Source organism: Cyanistes caeruleus, chromosome 5 (assembly GCF_971803275.1).
Source record: "Cyanistes caeruleus chromosome 5, bCyaCae1.hap1.1, whole genome shotgun sequence".
Lineage (NCBI taxonomy): Eukaryota > Metazoa > Chordata > Aves > Passeriformes > Paridae > Cyanistes > Cyanistes caeruleus.
The window spans coordinates 39,216,055-39,230,964 of NC_141705.1; the positions used below are offsets into that span (position 1 = coordinate 39,216,055).

The following is a 14,910-nucleotide window of genomic DNA, read 5'->3' on the forward strand; positions in this document are numbered from 1 at the left end:
CTCAGCTGACACACATTTTTGTCTGACACAGAACTTTGCACAATGCCTGTGATTATTTACTTAAATATCTTTTTCAGGAAGGTATGACCTAAAGTTCTTTGAGAGTCCAAGTAAATAGTAATTTCTATTCTCTGTTCATATACTGTTGACTTTCCACCAAGAACTATAAGGGGTCAGAGAAGCAGGATTTACCTTATTAGTATTCTGGCCATATTTTCCTATTACCTTGTGGTTATCTGTTTAATTTTAGATTTAGCTCATTCTGAAGGTGCCTGGTTTAATTACTCTGAAGAGAGTTAATGCTGTTTTTTCTAAAGGTACTGACAGCAAGAATTGCTTAGGCAGCCTTCACTTGTGCGAAGCCAAAGAGTCAAGGCCAGGTTTCATCTCTGTGTGAGTTCTGACTGGCCAAAACCCTACAATGCAGTAGCCAGAATAACTTTAAAATTTACTTGTAGCTTTTGTTCACTGTGAATATAGTTATGCCTTGCTATTAGCAAGCAGTAGTATCAAGCAAAACTTTTTCAAATGTTCAAAGTGAAAGCAATCTTCAGTTAACCTGAGATTCCCCATTATAAAACAAACAGTAAGCTGAATTTATTGATATCTTAATATCAATAAACTTGTGAACAACTAGGTTTTGAAACATAAATATTTAGATATACTATCTTCAGATTTGTGTATGTCTGAAATTTAGATCTGTGACAACAATGTCTGTGATGATTCATTAATGCAATGTTTTTATCATAATTTTTTTGTTACAATTATGTGGTTTAGCAGTTCTTGATATAAAGTTCAAGAAGTGTTTGGACAATATTCTCAGGCATATGGTGTGTGTTTGGGATGCTTCTGTGCAGGGCTGGGAGTTGGACTCAATGATCCTTGTGCATCCCTTCCAACTCAGCTGATTCTGGGATATGATTAGTGCAAAATCTACTGGACAGCTTTTTAGTGATAACAATGTATTACTGCTCAGAAACGTCTAAAAGATCCTAATAGATTTCTCTCCAAGAACTACTGTTTTTACCTAAGCAGTCACAAACTAGAAGAATGGCAAAAAAAGTCAGCAGGGCACAGTTGCTGGGAATAAGGACCTAGAATCTTGCTTGTCACCTACCAAGTCTTGGTTTGGTTTTACCAATCTCTGAATATGAAAAGTATACATTCTAGAACTCCAGCATGGGAGCACTTCAGTGGCAAATGAGAAAAGAATGCGTAGTTTTCACACTTTTGATACCACGCCTCTTCATACCTGTACCAAACTTACATGAAGCAAAATGTTTTCATTCCCAGTATTGTTTCTGTTCCAGGACTTCTTTGATACTCTTATAAATTTAAGGACTGTAGGGTTCTTTCTGTAAAACTCTGTGGAAGTTCTTCCACAGTAAATCTTCTGCTCTGCTGGAAAGCAGTTTTGAGCTGGCACCTTCATTCTATATTTCAGCTGTGTGCTTTTATTTGCTGGGAAAAAAAAACTTACTGGGTTGAAATTTTACATAGATGATAGAGATGTATTTTTTTCTGTCTTATGATGGAACTTATATTTAAATGCCATTTTTAAAGAGAAGCAAAAAATTGAAAATTTTATATGTTTTACTTGATGTTGAGATCTTAGACATCAGCTGGAGGTATATTTTTTGTGAAAATGTGTTCTTTGTTACAGTGCAGGAAACATAAGGCATAAAAAATGCATGTTTGTATTAACAACAACTGGTAATTCTTTGTGCATACTGGAGTCCCATGAGTTGTCAGTAAAGACTTAAGTAAATGCTTATGCAGGGAATCAATATATTTTGTGTCTGAGATTAGTCTGCCCCATCCTGACCGTATCATATCGTAGTGTTTTGTGCTGGCACAGAGAAATGGATTGTCATTGTAAACATGCCAGTGCATCTCCCCTGGTGATCTGGGGACATCCTGATGCTTCAAAATGTGACATAGCTTCAGCATGCACATGAGATTAACAAGACTGTCCTCCACCATGTTGGGCTATAAGATTCCCAAGGTGCTTTGCTTTATTGCATGCTCAGTGCACGTTTCATTTTTCCAGTTTTCATATCACAGATGAGTGTGTCAGACCCCACTGTTTCAGTATCTTGTTTTCACTTTGCTGTTTATCTTTTGTTTCTTCCCACCGACTTTCACGCAGTAATCAGGGGCCACAGCTGGATTTGCTATATCCCAGATATTGCCTAAGCTGAGAGGGAAGTTGGGCTCTTCCTTTTGTGCTTGGAGTCCCTTAAAATGAATACTTCAGTAGCAACAACAATAGCCTGTATGCAATTATTTTCAACAGTATGTTTCTTTTCCCCTTAAGAACTTCTTGAAATTCTCCCTGGTTTTGTGGGTGGCTGGCCTGCAGTTAAATACAGTTTTTACTTTCAAAGTTTGTTTTTCTCTGCTTAGCTTTCTAATTAAGTGTTAAAGTTGAATATAGGCCAACTACCTACATGTGCTTTTGCATTCATCTCTTGTTTTCCATTATTTTGTGTTTCCTGGAGCATGCTTATTTTCTGTGGAGCTATATATAGAAAAAGGGTCCTTAATAAAATCTTATCCATTGAGCTAGTGCTTGCTAAGTGTGTGTTTTCAATCCACTCATGCATTTGAGGAAGAGAATGGAATTGCTTTGGGAACTCCAGCTAGCTTGTTGAGCCTTGTAGAATGGCATCTGTTTCAAAATTGTAAGTCCTGTGATAATGTAGTAAAAATTATTTGTTCAAGTTGTATGATTTTGTAGATGTGCTTTTCTAAATGCTTACTTAATTTTATAAGTGTGTTGGTTCTAATATCTTGCCAGAATTTTATTGGTGAAATTTTTATTTATTAACTCTTCCAACTCTTCTTTCTAGTTTACTTATTTTTCTGAAGATAATAAAAAAACAAGCACTAGAATGTAAGATTACTTGCTTGTTTACTTCAAATGAGAAAGATTCATGTAAAAATACTGTGATTAGAGACATACACATACATGAAAATAAATGGTGTAACGAAGAGCTAAGTTTCAAAATAATACGAACCTTAATAGAACCTTAAATAAATAAAAATGTCTGAATTCAATGTAAAACATCTAAATGTCTAAATGAATAAAATTTGAACTTCTAAGAAATGAGAAGCCAAAGATAGAAGGTATAGCCTATGTACCAGCTCATGAAATTATTTAATATTGGAGAAATGCTATATAGTCTAGTGATTTAAACAAAAAGTATACATTGATTAGTACCAATTGATTGATTAGTACCAAAGGCAGAAGAAGCCAGAGCTGGTAGATGAAAAGAGAGAAAGTTTTAGGAAATAGGGAGAATAAGAGTGCATTGGGGGAAAAAGAAAAGCTGAAAAAACAGCCAGCCAGGACACGTACTTATGCATAAGACAGATTCTGTGTCAGTGAATTATATTAGGGCTGTGGAAGGCTTTGATTCCAGATCTTGTTGATTCAAAAACATGGTTACCCTTGAGGAGGCATTTAGTACAGGTCACAGAATCCCAGGATGCTTTGGGTTGGAAGGGACCTTAAAGATCCCCTAGTTCCAGCCTCCATGCCAGAGGCTGGAAATCTTGCTCTGGACCAGATTACTCATGGCCTCATCCAAGCTGGCCAGGGATAGGGCATCACAACCTCGCTGGGCATCCGGTTCCAGTGCCTCACCATCCCCTCAGCAGATAATTTTTTTCTAATATCTAATCTAAACTTATCCTCCTTCAGCTCAAGGCCATAACCCTTTGTCATATCAGTAGATGTTTTATTAAAAAGTCCCTCTCCAGCTCTCTTGTAGGCCCCCATTAGGTACTGGAAGGTTGCTCTAAGATGTCCTTTGAGGCTTCTCCAGGCTAAACAGCCCCAACTCTGAGCCTGTCTTCATAGGAGAGGTGCTCCAGCCCTATGATCAACTTACCTTGTTCTAACAGACATCTTTCCTGCCTTGGAGGCTCCCGAGCTGGATGCAGCCCTCCAGGTGGGTCTCAGAAGGGCAGAGCAGAGGGGCAGAATCCCCTCCCTTGGCCTGCTGACCATGCTGATCTGGATGCAGCCCAGGATGTGGTTCCTTTCTGTGCTGCCAGTGCATTTTACCAGGTTGTGTTGAGCTTTTTGTCCACCAAGCATCCCCAAGTCCTTTTCTCTAGGGCTTCTCTCAATCCATTCTCTGCTCAGCCTGTGTTTTTGCTTGGGGTTGTCCCAACACAGGTGCAGGACCTTGCACTTTGCCTTGTTGAACATGATGTTTACAGAGGTCTGACTCAAGCCTGACAAGGTCCCTCTGGATGGCATCCCTTCCCTCCACTGTGTTGACAGAACTACACACCTTGGTGGTGTTGACAGACTTGCTGAGGTTGCCCTCAATCCGTGTCTGGACTGTGTTGCAGCTGCATTGTCATCAGTGGTGTAAGGTATCTTGGGAAAGCTAAGGCTTGTCTCTGTTACACCCCAGCTGCAGATTGATTGAAATAATTGAAAATAAATAATTGAAAACTGTCATGAGGGCAAGGCTTATGGCTTAGCCATGGAGCTGCTTCTCAGTACAGCAGCTGAACAGGTTTGGGAACAGAGCCTTTGTATGGGACTGCACGAATGGGTGTTGCACAGCTGTGCCAGACCGTGTCCTGCACCTGCACAGGCATCTCTCCATGCATGCTGTGCTGCATGCTGTGCTGCATACTCCTGTCTCAGTTTCAGCACTAGGGTTCAGGATAGCCTAGTAGAAAGCAGTACGAGTGGTAGTAAAGGCAGAGGAGGGTTTTCAGAGGTAGAGATCAAACCTTCAGGATGAGACCCAGCTGCCTGAGCCACTGCAGAGTTAGAAATTTTTGTGCTCACCCAATCACTAAAGGGAGTCAGGGATCAGTGCTGTGCCATCGAGCATTGTGTTTGTTTTCTGCTGTACACTCAAGATTTCAGTTTTATAATTTTACATTTTGTCAGTGTACTCTTGCCAATGTCATCTTCCTTTGAGGTTCTTTGGAAAGACTTGCAAGAGGGTGGATACTTACAGTGTGTGCTTAGTGTTATTTTTAAGTAGAAGAAATTGATGCTGTGTCTTTTAAACTTTAATTAGCAAACACAATAAATACTACATCTTTAATTTTTTAAAAATGGCTTGTGAGGAATGGCATATTAGAAGTGTGACATGCATATGGTCTGTGTGAATCTTAGCTTGCTGACAGCCATGTGAATTGTGGTTTTAACTGCATGTACTGCAGTGCTTTTATTTCATAAAGAAGCAAACCCCAATTTTCTATATGGACGGTAATTAGTAAACCATTACAGTCTGGCATTGTAATAAATTAGGTTCAGGCTTAATTTGAAGCTATTGGAAGACACTTCTAAGAATTCCATTAATTTAAGTTTAGAGGGGCATACTGATATTAATCCAATCTTCTTGCACCTCTCCAGATTTATTATCTATTCAACAAAACTTTTCTATTTATTTCCCAACTACAAACAAAAAACTAGGACTACATAATCTTTCTACTTTTTTTTCCCTCCTGCTCAATTTCTCCAAGTTATTTTTGACAGCAACCAGAGAAAAAAGAATAATTCCTTACAATAATTATGCCACCATTATTATTGTCTAATGATAACCCCATTTAAAAAAAAAAAAATCAGATATCTGAGTCATACTTTTGTTGCCATGTGTTCACTTCTAAGTCCTACTTTTGTATTTGTTTTCTGGAAATTTTGGTCAAAAGTTATCAAAGTCATATTATTCAAATGCTTATTCACATAATTATTAGCTTTTAGGTTAACGTAATCTTTACTTATGTAAGGGACTAGTTATTTAAGCTGTTACCAGTAACTGCAGCATTAGGCCAGTAGGCCAGTAATTATTTATAACTTAAATCCCTTTATCCTGAAAAACCCTGAATAGGCCATCTGTCATGGCTTTCTACTAGCAGAGGTCAGATCATAAGTCAGATCATAAGTCATGATCACAATTTCCACAAGAAGAGGGCAGTATGAAAAGGAGGTACTTGCAATAGTATGTTTCAGTTAGTTCAGTGGTGAGCAGCTATTTAATGGGCTTATTTAATCTTTATTAGGAAGGATTCCAAATATTCTCCTTGGTAAATCTGTCACAAGTTTTCGTTACACATTTGGCTCTTCTGTCAACTCATTAGGTGGTATACCCTTGATGACAGCAAAAGTCTTCTTCAAAATATTTAGCAGAATTTTCTTTATTATAATGCATGCAACTTAACAGCAGTAAGTGTTCTAAATATCTTCCAACAGAGTATCAAATTTCACCTTCTAACTAATTAGAATTCAGGTCTTTAGTTTTTAGAAGAAAAAAAGCTGTACCTCAGTTTCCAGAGGTGACCCTGAATTTTCTACCAACTAGCATTCAATGATATTTAATATCATTAACATTTAATGATCTTGATTGGTCACAGAATACTTATGGATTCATATTGGTGGATATGTAGCTATAATTCTCACTAATCACAGAATGATTTGGGTTGGAAGGAACCTTGAAGATCATCCAGATCCAGCCCAGCTGCCATGGTCAAGGACACTTTCCATTAGACCAGGGTGCTCAGAGCCCCATCCAACCTGGCCTTGAAAACTTCCAGGGATGGGACATCTGCAGCTTATCTGGGACAGCTTAACCTGTTCCAGTACCTCACCACCCTCACAGTCAAGAATTCCTCTTAATGTCTAATTTAAACCTAGTCTTGTTCCGTTGGAAGCTATTCCCCCATGTCCTGTAACTACATGTACTTGTAAAAAAGCCCTCTCCATTTTTCTTGTAGGCTCCCTTCAGGTACTGGAAGGCTGCAACTAGGTTACTCTAATCAAGAATAAATTTCTTGCAAACACCAATTATTAAAAATAAGCATTAGCTACTTGCAGCCAAAAAACAATTCAACAGTTATATTTTATATAATTACATGCTAAAATATGAGGGCAAATGACTAATGCTAATTAGTCTAAAAGAGATTCTGAAAACTATCTGAAGTGAGATAAGAATTGAAGAGACCAGCAAGGATAAAATAGCAGTGGCCTGTCCTGTGCTGGAATTGTTACAGATTGTGTTACAAAGAGCAGTGATATCTAAGCAAGAGGATAAGCCCTTCTTTCCAGCAGTGATTACCACTGTTTGTGTGGGTTCTGTATGATTGACCTCTCACAGGAGCAGTAGCTGAACTGCTCACAAGCAAGAGCTTTCTGTGTTTAGGGTTGCCAGCAGAAGATGGTTTATGACTGCCCAAAACTTTGTATTTGACAGAAAAACTTCTGTTAAAAATGCTTCTCTGACAAAGGAGAGATAATTCTTCTGTTGGACTATGCATGGTCTTAAGCCCATTTTGGTGTGTATACTTCTGGTATTTCAGTGATTTTCTCTTCGTTCTTAAAAGTTAACTTAAATTCAGTATTAATTGTCTATCCTTTGATTCAGTGGTGTTAAATGGTTAAATAATGTCTTTTGGTTATTTAATCTTTATTGAGCTTTTAAAAAAAAGTTAATTCTGTCTGTCTTCTTAGTGTATTTCAGTAGTGAGCTGTGCCTGACTCAAAGTGGATTTGATTTTACAACATAATATACCTTTCTTCTTCTGTAAATAAGCCACATAAGAATGGGAAGAAACATTAAGAAATAACTTTTAATTTTGCATAAGCGGAACAAAGTCCATTAAAGACTTATCTGTGCCCTGTTCATTTAGATAATTGCATGCATAAATGCACCTCATAACTTCATGAGGTAGTTAATGCTTTAGCTTCATTTTTGCATTTCTAACATTTTCTGCTATTTCTGTATCTTCCCTGAAGAGTTTCCATCTGCCAAGTGCTGGGTATGTTTTATCAGGTGCACTTACCAGTCATGTCTTTATTGTTGATTGAAGCTTTGATTTACGCTGCCTGGCCGTCACGTATGGCTAAATATATGCAAACTCACAAAGCAAAAAACACGTACTTAGTTCTTGTTCTCAACTCCATGTTCGTATCAAGGCTGTTGTCCTTTCTCCTTGGGATTCTGATGCATCTGGAATTGACATGGGGAGGTCCTGAGGGAGGGGGTAGGCACCCTTTCATTGCTCACCCGTAGCACATACAGTTGCATTGCTTTTTGAAGGTCCGAGGAAAATTCAACAGAGATATTTAATCTTGGATGAGCAAAGCATTCCCTTGAAGAGTAGCTGTGATATTAACAGCAAGAACCACTTAGAAAGCAAAGCCATATTCGAGGATGGAATAGAGGTTGCTTATGAAAATAGTTCAAAAACTGCATCAGCAAATACAGACGTTTATACAGTATATAAATGTATAAAAGCTGGGGGTCCTTTAAACATTAAATCAGTTGCCATTGATATACATTTCTCAGCATTTTCTTATTCAAGTCTTCACAAATGCAAAATGGCATCATTACAATGCTAAAAATTTACCATGGGGATAAAACCCTGTTGGAATTTTTCTAAAGAGCTTTGAGTCATTTAAAGTTGATTTCTGGTTTACGAAAGAGATACTCTTCCTTGTGCAGGAAAAAAAAAACAAACAAGTATGACTATGAGGGCAAGCATACCCACAAATTTTAAGTTGTTAGTAGCCCAAAAAACTATTTTCTTTGAAAATTTTTAGATCTTTCTTGACATGTTTTGGGCATAGTAGTTATGGAGTGGTTAAACAAAGCAATATTAGGTGCAATAATTTTTGTACCAGTCATCTTAAATTTATTTATTTTCAGTGATTAAATTGTCTGAATTAATAAGTTAAATTTGCATCCTTGGTTGTGAGAAAAAAGAATCAAAGTCTTAAAGGACTGAGGACAACTTAAAATACATATTAGCAATGTAAGAGAAAAGAACAAATCAGCAAAGGCTGGATTTAGTTGGAAATAATTACATGGTTAATTGTGGTACAGGACCATCAAAGTAATTTCTGAAAATTGATTAGATAATATAGGTATTAATTTAAGAATATGCCATATTTGACAGTTTGCAAACTTAAACTATAAATTCTAGAAAGCTTGGTTATAATAAAATGTCTAATACTCTAGAGAGGGGTGCTGATTCTACAATGATGTTTTGAAAGAGCTGCATAGCTAAGTTAAATGACAGCTCTATTTTGTCTTTACAGGTAGGGGAAGGCATTTAGATGTGCATAATTTGGTTTACTCTTCCAGTAGTGCCCTAGAAGCACTTCTGAAAACAGTCGTTAATAAACATGGCATGTTTGAATTCAGCGTCTTAAATACACTTAATGCAGAGGTGTTTGATTGTGTATATCCAGTAGCTATACAAGAAAGCTGGTACCATTATGGTCTTGATTGGTGCCATCATTCTAGCTGTCAACCTAATTTTTGGGCATATGTCCTTGTTCTCTGTTGGTCTCTGCATTGTTTTTAATGAGGCTATTTTACTAGGTATTATATAGGTACTTTAGTTGGTTGCTGCAGGTATCAGTCAGGAAGATAACACTTCTTTAGCTTGATCATCTTTCATGCTATTTTAATTCAATTTCAGACTCAAAAAATTAGCCCTCTGTTTGGAGGGGCAGAAGGTAGTCAACACTTCTGATGATACAAAATTTTACAGTAATTTCCACATTTGTATGTGGAAATTAATTTTTTTCTCCCTGACTTGAAAGAACCACTGGTGAACCACCACAGCATTGAGATATTACTGTGCTTTCACAGCTGTCGACACAGTCACATATATTCTAATACAAATTTATTTATTTCTTTTAGTATAGAAGTAATTTTAAAACCTGAGGTTGAGCTTCTTATTTGTAGAAAGTTTTAGTGTCATTATGTTGTTATGCTTACAGCTACACTGAATTGTCCTTGTGAATCACAGCAGGCTGGTTAAGAAAAGCCAATGGCTTACTTGTGACACAGAAATAGCAGAAGCTGTCAGAGATTTCTACTGCATCCAGCCCATCAGTTTGTGGTTTTATTCAAATTAGAATAATTGATTAGAAGTCACAGCGTGGTAAGACTCAGACAAGAGGTACATAATGAATAATAGTGACTATATTTATCTTAGCAGAGCTCAGCATTGAAGGCTATTTGTATTTCAGTATTCCTGTAGTTCTGCTCCTGGAGTATTTTGATGGTCTGCCAAATCACGCAGCTGGACAAATACCATCACTTTGATTGCTGTTGGGGATCTTTGAATACAGAGAACAAAACTTAGCTTAGATAAAGAACAGTGTGTTTTGTGTTCAATTTCCTGCTGTTCTGTGATAGCAGTTAGATTCTGATAAGGACTGAAAAAGCATAACCTTTGTTACCTGAATCTGATTATGCTTCTGAATTAAGCATATAAATTCTTTTCACTTGCTAGATTTGTGAACATTTTTTAGAGATAGGATGCATTTATTTCATACAACTGGCTGATTTTTAATACATCATCCTTAACACCCTTAACCACCCCTCTTTTAGCATTGATATTGTATAAGATGAGCAAGAATTGTGTGTCCCTTCGCTTGGCTAAATCGTAAGTTAAGATTTTCTCACCTTAAAAAATATGAATGAAGTAATTCTTCTATTTTTTAACAAATCTAGAGTTGATGAATTAAGATTGTTTTCAGGAAATTTATTTGTGGTGGTTCTTCAGGTGTATGAGCAAGAGCAAAGTCCTTCTTTAAGTTATGATCTGGACAATGGCAGTCATTTTGATCACTCAGGGCAAAAAAAGAAGAGTTGGGAATCTTCCAAAGGGTTCTGCACGCCAAGAAGACCAGACAGAATAGGATTGTACCTATATTCAGATTATTTCTTGTCTTCACAGGTACAGACAGTATAAAAAGGATTGATTGAGCACTTACTGAGCATGATTTTGTATCTCATGTTTAGATTTCAAGAGACAAAAAAATTGTAAAAATCAGTTAATCAGTTGTCTCACCTAATCATCTCCAGTGCAATGAAGCTAAGGCTAATTTCCACTTATTCCTATCAGTTCCATGAGGTTGTGTGGGGAATACAGTTTTGTGCATTTTGTACTTTGAAAACTATATATTAATGGTTAAGTGTGGAAATGCTAGAGCTGTCGTTGTTTGGGAAGGGGTTGTAGTTTGTCAGACTCAGAACCTGGATGGATAAAATCTGCTGTAAATATATACATAATTTGTGTCCTGCATGGAGATGTATTGCAGAAAAAATAAATATAAGTTACAAGTGCATAATACTCAATGATGCTGCATAGTGCCATGGGAGGTCTTTAGCATTATTGTATTTATGTTCTAGTTTTATTCAGTCTAGTGTTAACCTTATTTGGAGCACTCGGCACTCAATCTGCTAGGTTAATCTTTCTGGTTTTTATGTTTCATGATTCTACAGAAGAACACATTTTTAAATTACAATATGTTAACAAACAACCAGAGTAAAAATTGCTTCAGATGTTGAGAATAAAATTGTTCAAAGTTGTTTTTTGTAATTAATTAGCAAAGTTTTGCACTGAGTACCTCCATTGCCAACTTCAGTTGGGAAAAAAAACAGATAGTGAAATTTTAAACGTACTTATGAAGGTTCTTACACTTAGTAGCATGCTGTACTAGTGCTGCATTTCCAGAATGTGGTAGTGTTATTAAAAGCTATTTTATTTTTACAAACTAAAAGTAAATTCAAGGGCAATTTGCAGTTGGCACCTAGCATTTATTTCTGCTGTGCCTACATTAGTTTTTGCTATTTACAACACATCCTGACATAGCCCTTCAAGATGAGCCAGGTATTCTGCAGTGTCTGGGCATGGGTACATACAGGTTTGTGTGTTTTCACACTTCATTTGTATTTAGGATGTGCTACTGCTTTAGGGCTATTCCTGCTTGTTTCAGTGAATTGTGGGGGTTTGTATCCAAATGTCATATAGTTTTTGGGATGGTGCTAGTCTCAGAGGTATTCTGTAATAAAATCCCTTTAAAATAACACTTTTTAAATTAAAGTTACATCTTGAGGAAGATTTAACATGGAGAGAAGGCACTGTATTTGCTGACACTAAAATAGTATTAATGCATGTAAGGTGAGCTGAAAATGCATGACTCTTTTCTAACCTTTATGGTTCAGCACTTTGGAATACTTCAGAAAAATGTGTTCTTTTAAAAATACGTTAATTAGCTTGTTCAGATATAACTTAAAAAAGCTGTTTTTAAAGGCATGCATCCAGAGACATGCCCACAATGAATTCAAAGTGTCAATGTTTCAGGGAATCTAAATTATTTTCAGAATTTCAGAAATTGAGAAGGGATAAGTGGAAGGAGAAAATGTTGGGCTGGTGCCAAGCGATAGCTCGTAACCCTCACAGACTTCCAAACAGCACAAGAACACCCGAGGTCTCAGGTGATGCTTCACATAACTCTACTTTGGTGAGTGAAAAGTTGCATTTCGTGACGGTGGCATGCTCAGATGAACTTGAGAGGTGTTGAATTTATTTTTAAAATCGTATTGTTTACCATTGCTTGCATTTCCTCCATGTGTGAAACCCTTTGATATAACATCTGTTTACTCTTTCAGTTTGCTTTTTTTGTCTTTTACGCTATGCATGGTTCATTCTGACTTGCATGCTGTGTCTATAAATCAGTATTGATGTTTTGTGAATGATAAAGTCTTCAAGGAGGAGATGACCGAATATGGATCACTTATATTCCTTGTGATCTTAATCAGTGCAAAAATGGCATCTGGTCCCTGATGAATACAGCTGGACATTGTCTAAAGGCACCTCATTTGCTCTTTGTTCCTGCCTGTAACAGGAACAAAGTATCATGTGTCTAAACTTGTGTTAGACAGCTGGATTTTAAAATGATCTTCATATATTAAACATGCTATTGCAAGAGATGGTTGAGTTTCTGCATGCAGAGCTGGTAGTAGATGTTCAGGCAATGTAAAGTTGACAGTTTATGTAGTGGAATTAAAATATATCATATGAAACTGAATAAAGTTACTCATTGATAAGAATTTTAATCCCACAGTTTTTGTTCATTGAAATAAAGCCACTTACATCAGTAGACCTGGCCAGGTGAGTAAGAACTGGTACTTGTATGTAAAGGCTTCCAGCTGCCCCATCTCTAAGAGCAAAAATTGTCTACTTGTCTGCTTGTTTTAATTCAACTGACATTTTCAGGCTACAGCAAGACTGAATATTTGAAACATAACCAGTTCAATATGCCTGCTCCAATTTCATTAATGAGTGTTAAATAGGCACTGTATTTCCCTATCCTAAGAAACATGAGTGATCAGGAAATACTGCCCTGCAGTTATTGAAACATGGACATTTAAGGATGACACTTAAGCTAAAAGGTGAATAATTGTTCCTAACCACTGAGGAAATGTGGTAGTCCGAGTGAAGGGGCAGTGGTCAGCTTGAAAGCTGTTGAAGTTTTGCTGAAATAAAGCCCCTACTTAATGTGGCAAGATTATCTTGTTCATTGGTAAATAATATAGAATGTAAGTTTCTGCCACAGAAGAGAACACAAAAAGGCAGCATTAAAAGCTGCAAATTTTATAGTTCATTATATATATCCTAGAATATTGTTATAGCTCAGTTTCATCTAGAATACTGTACTTTCAGAGAAATAGAAGGAAATTAAAAATCAATGCTACTATGAAAAAAGATATCAAGTATATTATCCTCACATTTAATTACTATTGCTATTTTATTTTTAAATTTTATTTAAATGCATTTACTATTTAGCTATTAATAGTAATAGGAGGTAGCTATTAAGGAATTGAGATATGTGGAAATTTGCATATTTTGATTTCTGCATGACTGCTATTCAACATTTAATTTGGTTTGATATTCATGAGATAAGCATTCCAATCTACCAGATGGGATTTAGAAATGATGAACTGGAAATACAGTTCAGAATTGGTGGATCCAGAGACTTAGCATCTTTTAACCCTATTAATATTAAAACTGGTTCAAAAATAAGTTTGCATGTGGACTGCTGCTTAGTTGATGAAGCATGTAAGAAAGCCAGAGAAATAAACTACTGGGAAAGATACTCTGTGTCATTTAATATTGTGCTTGGCTGTAGAACAATCTTCACCACAGGAAATAAAACAATGTCTCTTGAGGCCTGCCAAGCTTTCCTTTTCATTTTCTTTTTGCTTCCCGCTCTCTCAACCATGACTTTTTCTATCCCTCACATGTGAAGAAAATCATATTCAGTATAAGCTGTTGCTGGCAACGTCTTTCCAATTTGCAGGATGTTGACTGAAAATCCTTATTTCACATGTGAACATTTTTAATCTGAAATTTTGTTTGGCATCAGTTTTGATTTTGCTTAGTAGTCGTTGCCTTTTCAATATTGAAAAAATTTTTGGCTGATCTTGGGTGAAGATACAGAGTTTAGCACTGGAAACTGAAAAATAATGAAACAGCAGAAAATAAAGAATATAGCAAATTATTTATTCTAAGTGTACAAAGCCACTTCTGATGAGCTATTCAAGCGTCTTTTTTCTGAATTAAATTTCATTTTTCAGTGCATTGCAGCTCCTCTGTGGACCTGATTCCCTTAGGATGGGTTTATTTGGTGAGTCTTGTGCCCATGTGAGTCTGTGTCATGAAGACACAGCTCTTTGCTTCCTTATTCTGTAGGTGGCAAGTTTGGGTTTGGAAGGAAGCAAAGTGGAATGTGGACTGCCTTGTTTTTTTACCTCTGCCGTATCCTTTTGTGTACACTTCTGATTCAGCAGAATGTCTTCTTTATCTCAGAACTTCAGCTAAGGCATTAAAAAAATACTTTCTATTTAAACCTAAACCTCAGAGTGGGCATTTCACAATGCCACTTTCCTGAAGGAAAATGATCTGAAAATTGCAAGCAACTCGCATTAATTTTTCACAGAATCCTAGAATACCAGGATGGAAGGAATCTCAAGGATCATCTGGTCCAACCTTTCTTGGCATAAGCACCATATAGACAAGATGGCACAGCACCCTGTCCTGCTCAGTCTTTAAAATTTCGAGCAGCATCCATCC

General features: G+C 36.7%; 1 protein-coding gene across 1 annotated transcript in view; it reads left to right on the forward strand.

Moving 5' to 3' along the window:
- The window catches only part of MARCHF1 (membrane associated ring-CH-type finger 1), a 130,249-nt gene that overhangs the window by 28,430 nt on the left and 86,909 nt on the right, over positions 1–14,910 (forward strand). Inside the window, 1 exon segment of the mRNA XM_086890382.1 lies at positions 12,159–12,298. Coding sequence (XP_086746508.1) covers positions 12,159–12,298 — 140 coding nt within the window.